At 45.3% G+C, this 17,295-nt stretch overlaps 2 protein-coding genes across 11 annotated transcripts in view; one reads left to right on the top strand and one right to left on the bottom strand.

Annotated features, from left to right (window-relative positions):
- Positions 1 to 3,627, top strand: part of arhgap21b (Rho GTPase activating protein 21b) — a 49,603-nt gene extending 45,976 nt beyond the window's left edge. For all 4 annotated transcript variants that reach the window (XM_020044747.3, XM_010885007.5, XM_010885015.5 and 1 more), the window contains one exon: positions 116 to 3,627. In XM_020044747.3, the coding sequence (XP_019900306.3) occupies positions 116 to 1,720 (1,605 nt within the window). In that variant the 3' untranslated portion in view covers positions 1,721 to 3,627. The remainder of the gene's footprint in view (positions 1 to 115) is intronic.
- Positions 3,628 to 4,285: 658 nt separating this feature from the next.
- Positions 4,286 to 17,295, bottom strand: part of LOC105019106 (dipeptidyl aminopeptidase-like protein 6) — a 101,690-nt gene continuing 88,680 nt past the window's right edge. For 6 of the 7 annotated variants that reach the window (XM_013131866.3, XM_010885036.4, XM_020044766.2 and 3 more), the window contains 19 exons: positions 14,438 to 14,558; positions 12,012 to 12,166; positions 11,681 to 11,778; positions 11,388 to 11,514; positions 11,254 to 11,292; positions 11,037 to 11,144; positions 9,678 to 9,772; positions 9,381 to 9,428; positions 9,174 to 9,286; positions 8,073 to 8,120; positions 7,871 to 7,969; positions 7,640 to 7,709; positions 7,224 to 7,418; positions 6,987 to 7,041; positions 6,553 to 6,652; positions 6,369 to 6,427; positions 6,207 to 6,279; positions 6,002 to 6,075; positions 4,286 to 5,907 (listed from right to left, as the gene is read on the bottom strand). In XM_013131866.3, coding sequence (XP_012987320.2) covers positions 5,761 to 5,907; positions 6,002 to 6,075; positions 6,207 to 6,279; positions 6,369 to 6,427; positions 6,553 to 6,652; positions 6,987 to 7,041; positions 7,224 to 7,418; positions 7,640 to 7,709; positions 7,871 to 7,969; positions 8,073 to 8,120; positions 9,174 to 9,286; positions 9,381 to 9,428; positions 9,678 to 9,772; positions 11,037 to 11,144; positions 11,254 to 11,292; positions 11,388 to 11,514; positions 11,681 to 11,778; positions 12,012 to 12,166; positions 14,438 to 14,558 — 1,824 coding nt within the window. In that variant the 3' untranslated portion in view covers positions 4,286 to 5,760. Of the gene's footprint in view, positions 5,908 to 6,001; positions 6,076 to 6,206; positions 6,280 to 6,368; positions 6,428 to 6,552; positions 6,653 to 6,986; positions 7,042 to 7,207; positions 7,419 to 7,639; positions 7,710 to 7,870; positions 7,970 to 8,072; positions 8,121 to 9,173; positions 9,287 to 9,380; positions 9,429 to 9,677; positions 9,773 to 11,036; positions 11,145 to 11,253; positions 11,293 to 11,387; positions 11,515 to 11,680; positions 11,779 to 12,011; positions 12,167 to 14,437; positions 14,559 to 17,295 lie in introns of those variants that run through there. The other variant, XR_002196453.2, reaches the window with a different exon arrangement.

The following is a 17,295-nucleotide window of genomic DNA, read 5'->3' on the forward strand; positions in this document are numbered from 1 at the left end:
GTCATTTACCCGTTTGGCTTGTTTTTCCCCGAGTGATTAGCCGTTTATAATGCTGCTTCAGAGCGGAAGGGGAGCACGTCTGTTTGCTTTAACGCGTTGTCCCTCGTCCCTGCAGGGTCTGTGGGGTTCTGGGAAGGACCAGTGTAGCAGGGAGATGCTGCGCTCCTCCTTCTTTGTGAGCCGCAAGCGTAAGAAGCCCAAGGACAAGGCCCAGGTCAGCAGCTCCGACGACGACCTGGACTCTGTGTTCACCAAGAAGGAGCAGTCAGAACCGCAGGACTTCCGCCCCGTCTGGTCCCCGGAGAGCCAGGCAGAGGAGGGAGGGGGTCGGGAGGCAGCGGAGGCCGGTGAAGGAGGGAAACAGCCGGGGGGGTTCCAAACCAACAGGAAGGACTCCCGTTCAGACAGCCTCGTGTCTCAGCCCTCTCCCAAACACACCCCGTCTCCCAGCCTCCGTACCACCTCCTCCCGTTACACCTCCCCTTCCCAGTCCCCTGGCGCGGGCTACCGCAGGCAGGTGGTCCACCGTCCATCCCTGTCAGACCCCCCCTCCAACTACGACGAGGTCTCGGACCTGGGCACCATGAACAGCACCAGCTCCCAGGCTTCAGGTGCCGCCCCCAGGCTGCGGCACGGTCGGCCCGGGGGTCCGGGTCCGGAGACGGCGGCTAGCAGCCTGGGGGCGGAGGTCAGCTCCATCACCTCGGACTACTCCACCACCTCCTCCATGACCTTCCTGACCGGGGCCGACCTCAGCGCACTCAGTCCGGAGGTGCGCTCGGTGGCCGAGAGCCGAGGTGGCGAGGACGCCGACGATGAACGCAGCGAGCTGATCAGTGAGGGTCGACCCATGGAGACGGACAGCGAGAGCGAGCTATCCGTGTTTGTCGGCGGCGGTAAGGAGGCGGAAACTGCGGAGGAGGTCCGCCAATCAGATGCACCCAGGCCACTCCCATCCCACCGACTCATCGAGTGCGACACCCTCTCCAGGAAGAAGTCTGCAGCGTGTCAGAAGACCGACAGCGAGTCGTCATTGGAAGGCGGGCGGTGCGACAAGGACTCTGCTAAGCTGTCTTGTGCCCTGGGGGCAGTTAAGGGGCGTTCTACCGGTAGCCTTAGCTCCTCCTCCCGCAGTGAGTCGGAGAAGGGGGCGGAACCTGCGTGGCACCTCAAAATCACAGACCGGCTGAAGTTCCGCCTGCGGACCTCTGTGGACGATATGTTTGGGGTGGGCACCCAGCGGAGCCGCTCGCCGGAGGGCCGCCGGGACAAGAAGAAGAACATCCGGCGTAGGCACACTATGGGGGGCCAGAGGGACTTCGCTGAGCTGTCTGTGATGGGGAACTGGCAGGAGGGGGGCATGGGGATGGGCGGGGGCTCGCGGGCCGAGCTGTCCGCCGTGGACCGGCTGAAGCCCAAGTGTTCTTCCCAGGACTTCTCCATCCGGGAGTGGATTGCCCGTGAGCGCCACCGCACCTCCAACCCGGAAGTCAGCCTGGACTTCACTGAACACCAGGGGGCGCTACTGCTCCTCGGCAGCCCCAGGCCCCAGGCCCAGAAGGCCCCGTCGTCGCCCCCCTCAGACCCCCATTCTCCTGCCGGGCTGCTGAACGGAGACGCAGGCCCCCAGAGTAAAAGCCTGAGCCTGTCGGCCACCGCTCATCCACACAAACTCCCCGGGGCCCAGGTTGTCCACTCTCGCTTCTACCAGTATCTGTGAGAGAGGTGGTCTGGGTGGGGTTCTGCTGTCTGTCTGAGATGTCCATGTGTCCGTGAGAGTCATGCATTTCAGTGATGTTTGTAAATGAACAGTGAGCATGTTCAGGTACTGTGAAGTGATGTCTGAGTTTGTGTGTGCAGTCCTGTGTGTGTGCGTGTGTGTGTGTCTGTACTAGGGTTGGGCGAAATGATCATATCACAAGATTTCTGAATACAACTTGTTGTTTTATGAGTAGTGCATGAACCTAGGATGGCATGAACTGAATGCTTAGTTGTTTTAAGGGGGGTTATCATTCATGCTTGTTCTCAACCAAACTAGGACAAAACTGAAAGTGAAGTATTCCAATTTGTAGAATATTTAATTTATTTAGCACTGGTTTGAAATACCTCCATATAGGGTAATGTCAAAATGGATTGTGGCATTAAAATCCAAAGGGGGTATACCTTAGAAGATCATCGCCCAGCCCTAGTCTGCACACCTGATATATTAAGGGTTATTGCACAGGGGTTTGTCTCTCGCTCAAACGTAATGAAACATGGAACAAAGCATTCAATTGATGTCGGTAGATTTTCTCCTTTTACATTACAACCGAATATCATTCGGGATCACTTTTTGGGTTAGTTAAATCTTCACTCAAAAAAGACATCTCTGTTACGCTAACAATGGCGACTTGAGGAACTATTGCTCATGGATGGCCTGAAGAGTCTGTGAAGGTGGTTTGGTGTAAGGAAGTGTAAATGTGGCTGGCGTTTCAAGTTAAAGATGGTGGGAAAGTTAGCTAAGTGGCTTTAAGAGACTGGAACTGGCTAGCAGGATGGTTAAACGGTACTGTAGGGAAATGGACCCATTTTAAGGTGTTGCAGAGGGCGTAAAAGACGTGACTGGATCTCAGTCCTACAGTAACCAAATGAAGAATGTAATGCTTGCTGTAATACTGACTAAAGCTTCTGTTGCTTGTGTTCTCATTTAAAATTGTATATATCCCCTTTCTGTCTCTGTGTGTACTTGAACTGAGTAGTTATTTTGGGGATAGCCTGTGTTTTGGTCAGCCATATGTGCTCTATGCCCGCTTTTGAGTGGACTCTCTGAAGATGCATTGTGACAAGACACTGGACTAAACAATATCATAAAAATGACTGTTTTTAACTCCACCCTTATTTTAAGTTATAGAGCAGTGAACAACATCTTCCCTCTGATGCAATACGCTGTGTATTTCTGCACTTGTGGTTTCATGCTTCTGTCAGTGGATGGCATCAGATTGCGAGATAAAGGAATAGAGAGGGAGAATATGAATAATCAAATGAGAAATGGTTTCTTGGCAGTAGGAAGTGCCTCATATGACCTGTTAAGGGTGCCATATTGTCTTTGTTGAGATGCATAAAGATGTTACTGTGAATGACCTTTTTATCGTCAACTCACTGTCATTCTACAAGCATTATCTTAAACTGAGAAGAACGCCGAGCTTCCATTCCTTAGGCATTCCACTCTGGTCTTAACCTCTTTTATACTTTTGTTTTTCCTTTTTCTTAATTTTTTCGGATTTTAACAGAACTTGAATTTTAAATATTTCTGTAAAAAAAAAGTTAATGTGTATATAAATGCCATGTTTTAGCTGCTTTTTTTCCTCTGTTTCATTTCCATCAAATGCCCAGGTTGTTTTGTAGGTATAAAGTACAGTATTGTGCTATGTTGCTGAGGAAGCAAGGTGGTGTGACTGGTTGTTGGTGAACAGGCCTGTGTCAGTCTAGCGCTTCTCTAGGGAGACTTTACTGGTTCCTCCCTGCATGTGAAAAGGCTTCATTGAACTGCTGGACCGTGTGTGTCGTTATGCCCTGTTCTCTCCCTGAGTGGAGGGAGATACAGGCTCCTAAAACACTGGAAATAAAGCGTATCAATGGCTAAAAGGACACGGCTAATGTTTTAGAATATGGTTCTTTCCGAAGAATATCGTCATAACGACGGCTGGGATTCATTTAAACTCTCTGCTACAATGTTTATCCAGCCCAAACCCTTTTTCTAAAAGATGTAAAGGACACTGGTAAGGGGGGTCTAGATGCTAGTAGTGGATCTTCCGTGCCCAAGGGCGGAGTTAATTTAACCATGAGAAAAACAGCAAGTGGAAATACCAAAATATCATTTGAATTATTTTGTGTCAGAATGCCTTGTACTGAACAGCAGGTTTCCACAAAACATTGTTTTATGTATTTGACCAGACATTTAACTCTACTGTCTGTGAGTGTTGTTAGGCGTGGCTTGAAGCATTGGATGCACTGCTCACACAGGGCAGTCGCCCACCTACGCTTGCATGCTGCGTCACCTGACAGATTGCTATAACATGTGGTTTGCTTAAAAGTGTAGTAACACCTGTCAGGTGTCCCAATGTAGCCCTGGAGTGGTGATGGTAACATCTCATCTTTCAGGTCTGTTAAAAGCATGTGCCTGGAATCCTCCAGGAACTGGGTTACCTGCCCTATCAGTAGTTCACATCTAGAACTGACATTACCACTGTGTGTTAAGCTTTAGGGAGGACAGTGTCCAATGAAAACAGACACCAAGAACAAAATGTACTCTGGGAAATTCGAAAATGCTTTATGTACAAGTCTCTCACACATAGTTTAGGAATTCTACGATGTAAGATTCATACATTTTGACCATCGGCTGATTAGAAACGTTCACAGACGATACTAACAGAAATGTCATGAACAATTAAGCAATTAAACACTTAATTTTAAATGAGCCAGCTGGCAGAATAACCAAACATTGTAACTCATCAAGATAAATTAAAAAACGTACACTGAATGTGCCTCAAGAACCTTTGATGTAGTTACAACAGCCAGGAAATTTGATTTGTGTCTGTATCATACAAGCTTAATATCACTGTTTTATAGGACACACACAATTACATTTATTTTCAACCATATAGACTGGTCTGATAGCAATGATTCACTGAAATAATCATACATGGATTTCTATTCAAACAGCTCCACACTGTTAAACTATTGTCCCAGTATGTGCCTGAAAATGTCAGAGGGATGAAAACTAGGAAGAAATGTAAAAAAAGAAAAAGAAAAGCAAGTTACATTTCCATGGTTCTGTTTTCATTAAATGGTTCTCTAATCCCTGACAAGAACACGTTCACCCCCTGTAATAAGGCACAGTGACAGGAGACGACAAGCAATGAATGTAACAATCCCATGAGGTCTTCATTGTTTTTTTTAACTTAAAAGTAACATTGTGCCTTCATTTAGAAAGGAAACGATGGGCTGATGTAACTACCATACATCAATACGTCCACCATACGTCTGCCACAGTACTCCAACACACGGAACATTAGCAATTAGGAGAAAGAAATAGTTTCGTAGGATGCTATTTTATCATCAGAATGGACACAGTCATCAGTAACTCTGGTGGTGAAGACTCATTTATAGTAATGGTCCCAACGACAGGGAGCTCTTCAAGGTCCCGTCCATTTTAACAGCCATACGGGTGATGTTGAGAGGGGGATATGTTTGTGCTGTAAATCCCTCTGTAGATGTGACGGGGGGGGGGGTGGGGTAGGTGATGAGATGGATCCCTGGGTGGCGTTATACCAAGTTGTCCACAACTGGGGTGACCAGAGGGCTCCTCTTCGTCGGCCAGTTCATTTGAACCCCCCCCGAAAAAGAGAAAACAAACGTGCTCGTTGCTACAACTTATTTCTTTAAACCAAAGACGACACCAGTGAGCGAGACGCCTTACCGGCCAGTTCAATTTGGCAGTCAACCAGAAGTGAAGAAGACGACAATGCGGAAGAGTGAAGTCTCTGGTATGTCATGCAGGTACTATGTTCTAAAGGGGACCCCAAAATATACAGATGGTAGCATGGTCCCAAGTTAGTCTGTGCTGTCTTCCCATTGTCAGATATTAACCATAGGAGTTAACAAGACAGTATAAACAGATGTGGGACCAGGCTAGGTTGAGTAAGGTGTTGCATATTGTGCTCTATTAGCTGGCCAGAGCGTTAACTGTGTTTATTCTAGTTTAACCATGTGAAAGCTAACTTAACCGCCTCCCTCCTCCTTGTCATACTCGTCTTCTGTCGGTAGGTCTGGCAGTCGGAAACATTCCTCAAAGAAGTTGACCAGTGATTGGCTCAGGTGTTGCTGTGCGCCATCGCTATGCAGGAAGTGTCCTTCATCTGGGTAGATCTACATTGCAGAGATTATTGAGAATGAAAGGCAACATTATCCCCATAAAAATGTCCTGAACAGGTCATAGAAACGGTCAACATGTCAGACATACCTGTAGAGAGTAATTTGCCTTCTCGTTGATTAAATGGCTGATGAGTTTCGCAGAGTGCTGGAAATGGACTTTCTCTACAGGGGCAGAGGGTAGGATGTTCACTTTCAATAAGAACTTAGTCAACATGGAACGTTAATCAGTCAAGATGGCAGTAACAAACAACTATAGGCAGCCTAAGTTATTGATGGTTTGACAATCACCGTACCATCTGCAGTTGGGTGGATGATCATGTACTTCCTGTCCATGAGATGCCCAGCTTTATGTGCTAAATTTGCCACCTGAAGGAAAGAGAACACCACCCTGAGATACTGAGCATCTCCCACATGACTGAGTAGTGTAAATACATTGTAACCTGTTTTGTCTTTACCGAGTATACTCGAGAGTCTGTCTTTGGTGTTCCAAGATATCTCTCTGAAAATGCTGAGGCTGGTGAAAAAAGACAGGAACAAAGAACACAAGCTAAAAGGGACAATTCAAACTCCCTGACACAGTTAATAGTATAAAATGATTAATGCAGTAGGTATTCTTTTGCTGAGGACAATGAGTTATACCGTATAACTCGAAATCGGTGATTGGCGAGACAGCTGCTCCACACTTGAGCGGGGAGTCTTGTGAGCTCAACAGCATGGTGGCTAAATATCCTCCATAGACCTAAAGACACACACTGACTCACTGATGGGGTCATTTTATGCCATCTGGTCTCTTGAACAGACAGACGACAATGTTGAAATATTATGGCTAAAAGCCTTCAAATACACCCCTTCAAAAGTGAGTTCCTGCCTAATCTAAGAATACACTGCAAATTGGGAATCATCATTTTTCCCCATTCTTTCTTGAGGCTGGATTATTTGTTGTAGGTCTACGAGGACATACATAGTATATTAAACTAGTGACAAGGAGTAAAAATCACCCAATTATCATTTTATCTGGTTAGACTTTGAATAAGTGGCTACACTTATTTTCTCAAAGCATCAATTCTCCTTACCTTTCCATAGACTCCAATTCGACTATTGTCAATGTACATTTCTTTGGATATCAGCCTGAAATAAACAGAACAGAACTAAAACCAAGTAACGTTCTAAAACATGAATTGTACCATTGCTGTTTGCCTCTAATTAAAGGGTACCTGCATATAAACAGCATCCTATAACAGTGCAACCAGTTTTCCGTATTCTCGGATGTTCTCTCCGTCTCTACCCATCTTACGTTCTCTCTGTCTCACCGGAGGGCCTCCATCTGATCCTTCTCCTCGAACTCGCCCAGTTTCCTCCTGATGCGGTGGAGGAGGTTGGTTCCCTGAAACCCTGACCCGTGGCCGTCGAAGCGGATCACGATGGTGTTGTAACTGCTCACCAACACCGTAGCCCAGTCCACGCCAAACTTCTCCGTCACCATCTGCCCGCCGGGCGTTCCGTCCCTGAGGACAGGCGGAAACGAGTGCAGGCGGAACCAATTTTCCAATTACATATAATAGCTCCCCAAAACAGGCTCCTGAGTCATGAGTTAGATGTCAAAACAATGTTATCATTGTAATAAATGGGTATATAGTGGGGTTTGTCTCAGTACTGGAGATGATGTCCTTATCTAGAATAACATGGTAATTTTATTGAGGGTGGAGGTAGTTGTTGCTATACTTACACTAACAGCAGTAGTGGGTAGTGTGCTGTGTCCACAAACCCAGCTGGCTTCAATATCTGCATTGTCAGAGCTGCAAGAAACAACACTGTGTCACAAGACGGAACAATCACGACCTTTCTTCTAACTGCTGCCACTGTTAAGAGTGAAGCCCATTCATTATAAAGAGACCAACATGAGAAATGCATCTCAAGAGAACACTTATGAACAGGTGTATCATGGAGGAAGACCTACTGTAATCATCTATGGTGACGGTTTTATACTCCACTTTGGGCATCTGCATGTTGTAGAAAGTGCTGTTCACTTCCTCATTAGTCTCCAGGTCCATGACCTCTGTGGTGACATGGAAGAAACAGTCTCATTGTTCATATTCCCATTGAAATATTTGAGATGTGATATGACACTATAGGCCAGGGGTTTAGGCCATGAAACTCACTCTGTCTGTCTGTGGTATTGTAGATGGCAACACTAGGCACATCAGGGCCTGGACAGGGAGACATTTGGGGAGAGATAAAGAGATAAGTGATTTAAAGGACAAAGTACTCCAAGGTTCAGATGAAGTGCATCAAATGGGGGTGCACATAAGACATTAAAATGCCCTCGTTTGTTGTAACATTTCACTGGCTTCAAGCAATCTCAAGCAAATTAAAGAAAGCCTCTATCTCTCCTGCCATCTTCAGTAATTCAAACAGAGGAAAAACCCTCTCAGAGAGCCAAGGCTATTACATTGGAAAGAAGCTGAAAGAATGCTAGGCTGTTATTGTTCCTTCAAAGAGTCAGGCTACAGCGCTCCTCAGACAAGATCTTATTCATGAAAAAGCTTTTGCCCTTTTTTCTCTCTGGAGTAGGCCCTCTGAACAAATCAGCTGCCAAGGCGACCGCGGCGATGGGAACAATAACAACAATCAGCATTCTTGAAGGGAATGACAACGCCACCTAAACAAGGCCTTGCAGTGCTGAGCCTGCTCTCAGTCCTGTCCCAACTTGAGCTCTGCTCTAATTTCCCGACATGTACAGGAAGCAGTATGGACAGGCTAAGCTGCAGTCATTCCGTTTTTGGGAGAAACGGCAAGGTCTTCAAGGTAAAGTGGCTCATGTGGTCTGGTTTGAGTTATGTCCGATTGGCTCAGAAACACCTGGAACTGTTGGCAAATTCAATACATTTTTGGATGTATTCAGAGGTGCATTCAGAGATTTGGCCACTGAGATGTATGTGAAGACATGTCCCAAGTCATCAAACCATTCACACTGAAATGTGGAATTTCACAGCTGAGGCATGATAGCGCTTCGACTGATATATGCACATATAAAGAACACAACACATCAAACCCAAAACGGGAGATTTACAAAATATAGCAGGTTATTCACAGAATGACCCAGACTGCGTCTTTAACTCTGAAAAAATACATTAGAACGTTTCTACACTTGAAACTAAACCAGCAGCAGAGAAAAATACTTGATGTACGTACGACGAATATGAGGCTGGGAAGTGCAACATGCGACATAGCGTTCAGGATTCATTCCCAGGATTACCCACCTTTACAGTTGAGCAGGAAGTACTGCATGTTATGGCTGAAAGAGCCTTCCACATAGCCACACTTAAAGTGACAGGACAGACAGCGACGGTTGAATGGGCCGAAAGTGTCCGCACTGAAAAGGGAGAAATTCAAATAAACTCTGTTATGACCTTTGTTTTTACTCCCAAAATGACCATTAGAGAGGCACATCTACAAGATATGTGTACCTGTAGAGGTGCCTGCGTTTGGGGTCATCCTCCGTACTCAAAAAGTATCTGTCAAACATTGAAAATAATTAACCAGTTGTTTTTTCAATTACCAATATAACCGGAACAAGGAAAGGTAAATCAGGTATCCATGGTTACACGTGGTCAAACAGCCTTACACTAGAAGGTATTGTCGGATTTGGAGGTCTGGCTTTTCGGAACTAGGTCATCAGAGAATATGTTCATTTTGCCACGATAAAGGTGATATTTGACTGTGCTCATGTACGCATACTGTAGGTAGAGAGCAGAGAGACTTACATGAGCTGTATGTCTTGGTTGTAGGCCAGTATTTGTGTGACATCCCAGTCTCCTGATGTCAGGGACTGCAGTTGAGTTTCGGTGCTGGAGTTGTGCTGCAGTGGAACAAAACATGGCAACATGACATCAGGTGGTGTATGAAGAATTTGCACCAGCACATACAGTCTGGTATCAGGCTAGATTGGTTGACTACAGGGCATACTGTCTGAAACCAGGCTAGAAGAGTTGCTATAGCACAGAGTACATACCATTCGGTACCAGGCTAGATGAGTTGAAAATAGCACAAACAATCTGAACCAGACTAGAAGAGTTGACTATGGTACAGAGTACATAGTCTGGTATCAGGCTAGAAGAGTTGCTACAGAACATACAGGCTACAAGAGTAGATTATGGTACAGATTACAGACAGTCCTGGACCAGGCAAGCAGAGATGCTGCAGTACAGACTACAGACAGTCTGATACCAGGCTAAACATGTATAACTACAAAAAGGAGGACATTGTTTGCCCTCCTACCATCAGACAGGCGGTACAGGTCTCTTCATTCCCGCACCAGCCGGCTCAGGAACAGTTTCTTTCCATTTAGTGTAACCCTGCTGAACTCTGTGACTCATCACTAACCAGGGACCTTGTTGCACTACTCCCTTTGTACTACTCTCACACTGCCTTGCAAAGTCTGGTAATAGAAAAGTACGTGTCTACATCAGGAACCTCACTGCTGCTATCCCTGCATTTCATGCACCTTGCACATTAAATTTTCATCTTTGCACATTTAGAATTGCCATTGTATTTGCATTTTTACAGTTGTTACATACACAGTGGATATAAAAAGTCTACATAACCCTGTTAAAATGCCAGGTTCTTGTGATGTTTAAAGAATGAGAAAGATAAATCATGTCAGAACCTCTTCCACCTTTAATGTGATTTATAATGTGAACAATTCATTTGAAAAACAAACAAAATCTTTCCACTGTATGTCTACCTCTGGGACCTCATTGCTGCTATCTCTGCATCCCAATTGCACAAGCTACCTTACTCCTTAACTTTTCCTCGATTGCACATCTAGAATGCCATTTAAAATTGCCATTTGTACCTGCAGAACTATTATGCCACTTGTAACACACTATACTTAATACTTGTAAATTTTTTGCCCACCTCTATTTGCTTTAAATGCATATTTAGTATTGCCATTTGTACTGCATTTGCCTTTATTGCACATCTGTACATTCCACTCATAACATGCATATACTTAATACTTGTACATTTTCTGCCATCTTCTATTTGCACTTCTGGTTAGATGCCAACTGCATTTCGTTGTTCAATGACAATAAAGTTGAATCTAATCAAATTTTTTGTCATACCTGGAAGGTGACCATGGAGATATGGAAGAACTTGCCCCTCCCTCCCTGAGGAATAGCTCTGGTGAAGAAGAACTTGGAACCATCCTTGGAGAAGAGTGGTGCTTCGTTCTGCAGCAGGGAGTAAGACAAGAGTACGTCCTGACTCATGGTAGTATTAGGACTCTGTGTTGTTGGGTGCGTGTCATCACAAATGCTATGCAATGCTGTTATCACATACTTGTCTGTGTAGCCAGCTGTCACTTTCATCCTCATGTTTCTGGAAAAGAATCAGATAGCAGGTAAGAGATGGGGCCGGTGTCAGAGAGGGTGGCGGAGTGTGAAAGAGCGTCCGTTCAGGCGCGCGGGTTTCACCTTAGTGCAGACTCCTGTAGTGGCCTCACACAGTGTCAGGACGGAGTTGTTCTGGGCTCGGTTCAGCCAGTTGACAGCCAGCTTGGTGCTGGTGAACCACTTCACCATGGTGATGTAATATTCCTTTCTACACGGTGAGTCCACATAATGAAATGAGTTGCAGCTTCGGAAGAATGGTTTTTCTAAATGTACAGTGTGGTATTTTCATATGGGTTCAGGTGTAAGTAGCTATGCTATAGTGTACAGTAATAATAAAGATGACCTCGAATGAGGTCAGTCGGCGGAATACTCACCCCACCCGGGGGTCATCTGGCTTTTTAATCTCCACGGTGTGAGGGGGCCCGTTCAGACTCACCACAGACAGATGAACTAACGGGTTCGCCTCCCCAGCCTGCAGGGGCCGAGGCAGGTAATGGAGAACATCTTAATCATTCAGCGGGTTATGTTATGAAATAACCGAGCTATTTGGAAGGAGTCAAATCCGGATCCGCTGGCCTGTCTGTACAGGTTTGTGGAAGAGTCGATGACTTTCCTTGTCGCACTTTAAAACGGACCTAGAAATGTCAAGGCGATGTAGTGCAATGGGGATGGAGAGCGTGGAGCGACGCCGTCTCCCTGACCTACCTTAGGGTAGTGATATTCCAGCCCTGTGGGATACGGGGCACTGGTGAACATGGGGAGCTCCATCTTGGGCACCAGGGTGTCGTTGATGGTGGCGTAGGCCAGCCTGACGCCATCCGGAGACCACCAATGAGCTATGTGGGTCTGGAAGATTTCCTCTGGAACAACAAACCCCAGAAAGTACAAAACTACTACATCCCGCTCTGTAGAAAATCAAAAACAATTAATTCTAATAAACAATGTCCATTCATCTTTATGACAAGCTATACGGCTAAGCAGTTACAAGATAATTATAAGGTTAATAGTGAAGTTAATAGTGTGTTGTTTACTGAAACAATATCATCAAACCCAAAGTGACTTCATTAGCTGTGTGCGCAGATAGAAGACAGCTACCCATCTCCCAGCTGCTGTGGAATCGGTGGCTGATAAGGCAGATGTGCTGTAGCCTATGTCTGATTTATGGCATACATTTACTGTACTGTCACCGCAGTGGAAAGGTCCATTACTCATTGCTAACTAGGACATGTGTTGGAGGGTAACAGACAGATACGAAGGCAGATGGAAAAATTTGATTATGTTCTGGGTCATTTCTATATCGTTCGTCAGGTGTGGAGAGGACATTAGTCAACAGTGGTAAAGAATAGGACTAGTGAAGTAATTAAATGAACTGCATTAAATATTGCAGTATGACCAAAGTCAAATATATTTCACCAACGGCCACCAGGTGGCAGCAGGCACCTTCCAGTAAAGCTTTCTATTAGAGAAATAGCCCATATCTGAGACTAACACTGACTCCACTCCAGAAAACACGTAGCTGTTAGTTCTCTGATTCATTTGACAGAGGATGAGGATGGTCTGTGAAAGAAGAAGACAACCTGTAAAAAGACTGTGAGGGAGAGTGGTGACGAGTATACTGGATGAACATGGTGACTCATCGTTCCTCTCTAGGGATAAGGATCACATAAGGAGGGACTTTCACTCCCATCGGGGAGAAACAAAAGAGGGACTACATCAAACCATCCCTGACAACAAACCTAAAACCTAACCCAGCCATCGGCCATGACCCAAACATCAACCCCAAACTTTATCTCTGTGGTAGTTTTCACACGATGGTGCACTATGCACAGTAGACTAATGTCCTGTTCTGATCCACCAAATTCAACACCACATCATCACCAATCAATAACACACATCCAACTCCATTAAATAGACAGAAAGACAGACAGATAAAGACAGACAGAGGCAGAGAACGACAGAGACGGACGGAGAAAGACAGAACGATAGACAAAAGACAGACAGAGACAAACAGAAAGACAGACAGAAAGACACAGACAGACAGAGACAGATAAACAGACCGGTACATACAGAGAGACGGTCATGTCATCCCTAGGGTGTTGTGTAGAGATCCTGTAGATGCCCTGTGTTGCTTGTGTCGCCAGCTGCGTGTGATGGACCTGTCTGACGACCACACCACCCTTTATTAGGTTGATATGGGTTTGCAATCTAATAAGACATGGAGCCAGCATGTTTTATCAGGGCTTAATCAGGAACCACTAATGTGACAGTTATTGTCTAGACCTGTTCATCTGTATATAGTCCGGTGAAAGGTTAGCAGCTTCACCATCAAAAAGATTATGTGGATGTGCCTCTGGAATGGATGTGCCTCTGTAAAGAGTGGATGTGCCTCTGTAATGCCTGGTCTATAGTGTTCATAATCCTCTCTGAATGGATTCGGGGTGTCCTATGGTTGACCTGGACTAGATAGAGATGTTCTACCCTCACCTTGAACCAAACGCTGCTGTTAGAAAACTCAGACAAAACCCCCAACATCCACGGCAGGTAGTAATCCAGCTGTGTCAGGGGTAACATCGAATGTTTCCAGAATTTATCAAAAGACATCAGTGGAATGGAATAAGTATAAATAAATGTATGAAGTAAATGAATAAGTAGCTCACATATTATTCTGTGGAAAATCATTTATATCACATTACAAATCAAGCCACTGAAGTAATGGACATGGCAGCTACCAGCTACAGAGTGAGGTGGCCGGAAAGCAGAGCTGAATTAATGATCATTGCCTAAACACAGAGACAGGCCAGGGAGCTCTGGGGACAGAGAGCTTGGCAAATGCTTCCAGATGTTTCTCTTTCAAATTCAATCATTTACAAACACTAGCCTTATGTCTCTGATGACATGGCAAAACCCATCGTAAACCTGTAATCTCAATTCTCTGCCCTGCTAGTACTGGCTTGCTTATCTGTGTTTACAGAATTATGTATGTGAGTGGATGTGGATGGAGTTCCTTTTTTATTCCAATATTGCTTCAATAATGTTAACTAATGTGCTTTCTCTGTCCTGATGGGATTTATAGTTCTTTTAGAATAGCTTAACTGATTGCAGTAGGGATGGTTTATTTGTAGTTTTCCTACCCTCATAAAGCCAGTCACTCAGGCCGTTGAAGATGACTCCCTCTTTCCCTGTGGACACCAGACGGAGGGTCCTGTTTGACACTGCGCCTCGGTAATAGATGTTGTTCTCGAAGATAAAGATCTGGAGGAAGAGAGGACATGCCACTGTGATGAAAACAGAATGGCACACTGTAAAAAACAACACTTTTGTGCATGTCACTGACTTTGCTTCCTTGTGACATCCTTCAAATGTGTTCTTTTCAGCTTTACACTGTGGCTGCCTCATTATTACTTGTCTGAACCCTTGCAGTCTAGAAAATCACCAGAGAAAACAAACACCTCCTGGGAACTCTTCCTCACTGTGTGACATTCACTCATGAGTCCTGTGAAACACCTGTCCACCCATCCGCCAGCTTGGAGACATCTCACTCAAACAAACACCCATCAGGTCATGCACAGCCAGTGGGGAGTGATAAAACAGGCCATACAGCACAGATATCTTCTCTCTCAATCTTGTGAACGTCAGCCCCGGTGGTTAGATGTGATCACTCTCTCTCAGATTCAAGGGACCTGGTGAAGAGTCAGATCTGATGTACTCATGATTAATGTGGTCAGGGTGGATGTGATCAGAATTGATGGGTTCAGGGTTAATTTTGTCCGGTTAGATGTGGTCAAGGACTTTCGGGTCAGGGTGGATGTGTTCAGGTTGAGCTTGCTCAGGACGGATGTGGTCAAAGTTGATGTGTTTAGGGTTGATGTGTTCAGGATGGATGTGTTCAAGGTTGATGAGGTCAGTTTGGGTGTGTTTAGGATTGACGTGTGATTGGGTGTTGGCTGCTTTGATGTGTTCAGGGTGGATGTGTTCAGGGTTGATGAGGTCTGGTTGGATGTATTCAGGGTGGATGTGGTCTGGTTGGATGTATTCAGGGTGGATGTGGTCTGGTTGGATGTATTCAGGGTGGATGTGGTCTGGTTGGATGTATTCAGGGTGGATGTGGTCTGGTTGGATGTATTCAGGGTGGATGTGGTCTGGTTGGATGTATTCAGGGTGGATGTGGTCTGGTTGGATGTATTCAGGGTGGATGTGGTGTGGTTGGATGTATTCAGGGTGGATGTGGTCTGGTTGGATGTATTCAGGGTGGATGTGGTCTGGTTGGATTTATTCAGGGTGGATGTGGTCTGGTTGGATGTATTCAGGGTGGATGTGGTCTGGTTGGATGTTTTCAGGGTGGATGTGGTCTGGTTGGATGTATTCAGGATGGATGTGGTCTGGTTGGTTGTTTTCAGGGTGGATGTGGTCTGGTTGGATGTATTCAGGGTGGTTGTGGTCTGGTTGGATGTTTTCAGGGTGGATGTGGTCTGGTTGGATGTTTTCAGGGTGGATGTGGTCTGGTTGGATGTATTCAGGGTGGTTGTGGTCTGGTTGGATGTTTTCAGGGTGGATGTGGTCTGGTTGGATGTATTCAGGGTGGATGTGGTCTGGTTGGATGTGGTGTGCCCAGGGTGAGTCTAAAGGTATACACTCACCTAAAGGATTATTAGGAACACCATACTAATACTGTGTTTGACCCCCTTTCGCCTTCAGAACTGCCTTAATTCTACATGGCATTGATTCAACAAGGTGCTAAAAGCATTCTTTAGAAATGTTGGCCCATATTGATAGGATAGCATCTTGCAGTTGATGGAGATTTGTGGGATGCACATCCAGGGCATGAAGCTCCCATTCCACCACATCCCAAAGATGCTCTATTGGGTTGAGATCTGGTGACTGTGGGGGCCATTTCAGTACAGTGAACTCATTGTCATGTTCAAGAACAATTTGAAATGATTCGAGCTTTGTGACATGTTGCATTATCCTGCTGGAAGTAGCCATCAGAGGATGGGTACATGGTGGTCATAAAGGGATGGACATGGTCAGAAACAATGCTCAGGTAGGCCGTGGCATTTAAACAATGCCTAATTGGCACTAAGGGGCCTAAAGTGTGCCAAGAAAACATCCCCCACACCATTACACCACCACCACCAGCCTGCACAGTGGTAACAAGGCATCATGGATCCATGCTCTCATTCTGTTTATGCCAAATTCTGACTCTACCATCTGAATGTCTCAACAGAAATCGAGACTCATCAGACCAGGCAACATTCTTCCAGTCTTCAACTGCCCAATTTTGGTGAGCTTGTGCAAATTGTAGCCTCTTTTTTCTACTTGTAGTGGAGATGAGTGGTACCCAGTGGGGTCTTCTGCTGTTGTAGCCCATCCGCCTCAAGGTTGTGCGTGATGTGGCTTCACAAATGCTTTGCTGCATACCTCGGTTATTTCAGTCAAAGTTGCTCTTCTATCAGCTTGAATCAGTCAGCCCATTCTCCTCTGATCTCTAGCATCAACAAGGCATTTTCACCCACAGGACTGCAGCATACTGGATGTTTTTCCCTTTTCACACCATTCTTTGTAAACCCTAGAAATGGTTGTGCGTGAAAATCCCAGTAACTGAGCAGATTGTGAAATACTCAGACCGGCCCGTCTGGCACCAACAACCATGCCACGCTCAAAATTGCTTAAATCACCTTTCTTTCCCATTCTGATATTCAGTTTGGAGTTCAGGAGATGGTCTTGACCAGGACCACACCCCTAAATGCGTTGAAGCAACTGCCATGTGATTGATTAGATAATTGCATTAATGAGAAATTGAACAGGTGTTCCTAATAATCCTTTAGGTGAGTCTATGTGCTAGTTCTAATGGCTCTGTTGACATAAGAGCTATTTAGTCAGTTACCATTCAATCTATCACTGAGAGATTAGATGAAAGGAAATACACAAGAACACAGGAAATTTTAAAGAAGATTTGAAAAAAATATGAACATTGAAAAACCAAAAGACA

This window comes from Esox lucius, chromosome 3 (assembly GCF_011004845.1).
Source record: "Esox lucius isolate fEsoLuc1 chromosome 3, fEsoLuc1.pri, whole genome shotgun sequence".
In the NCBI taxonomy this organism is placed as follows: domain Eukaryota; kingdom Metazoa; phylum Chordata; class Actinopteri; order Esociformes; family Esocidae; genus Esox; species Esox lucius.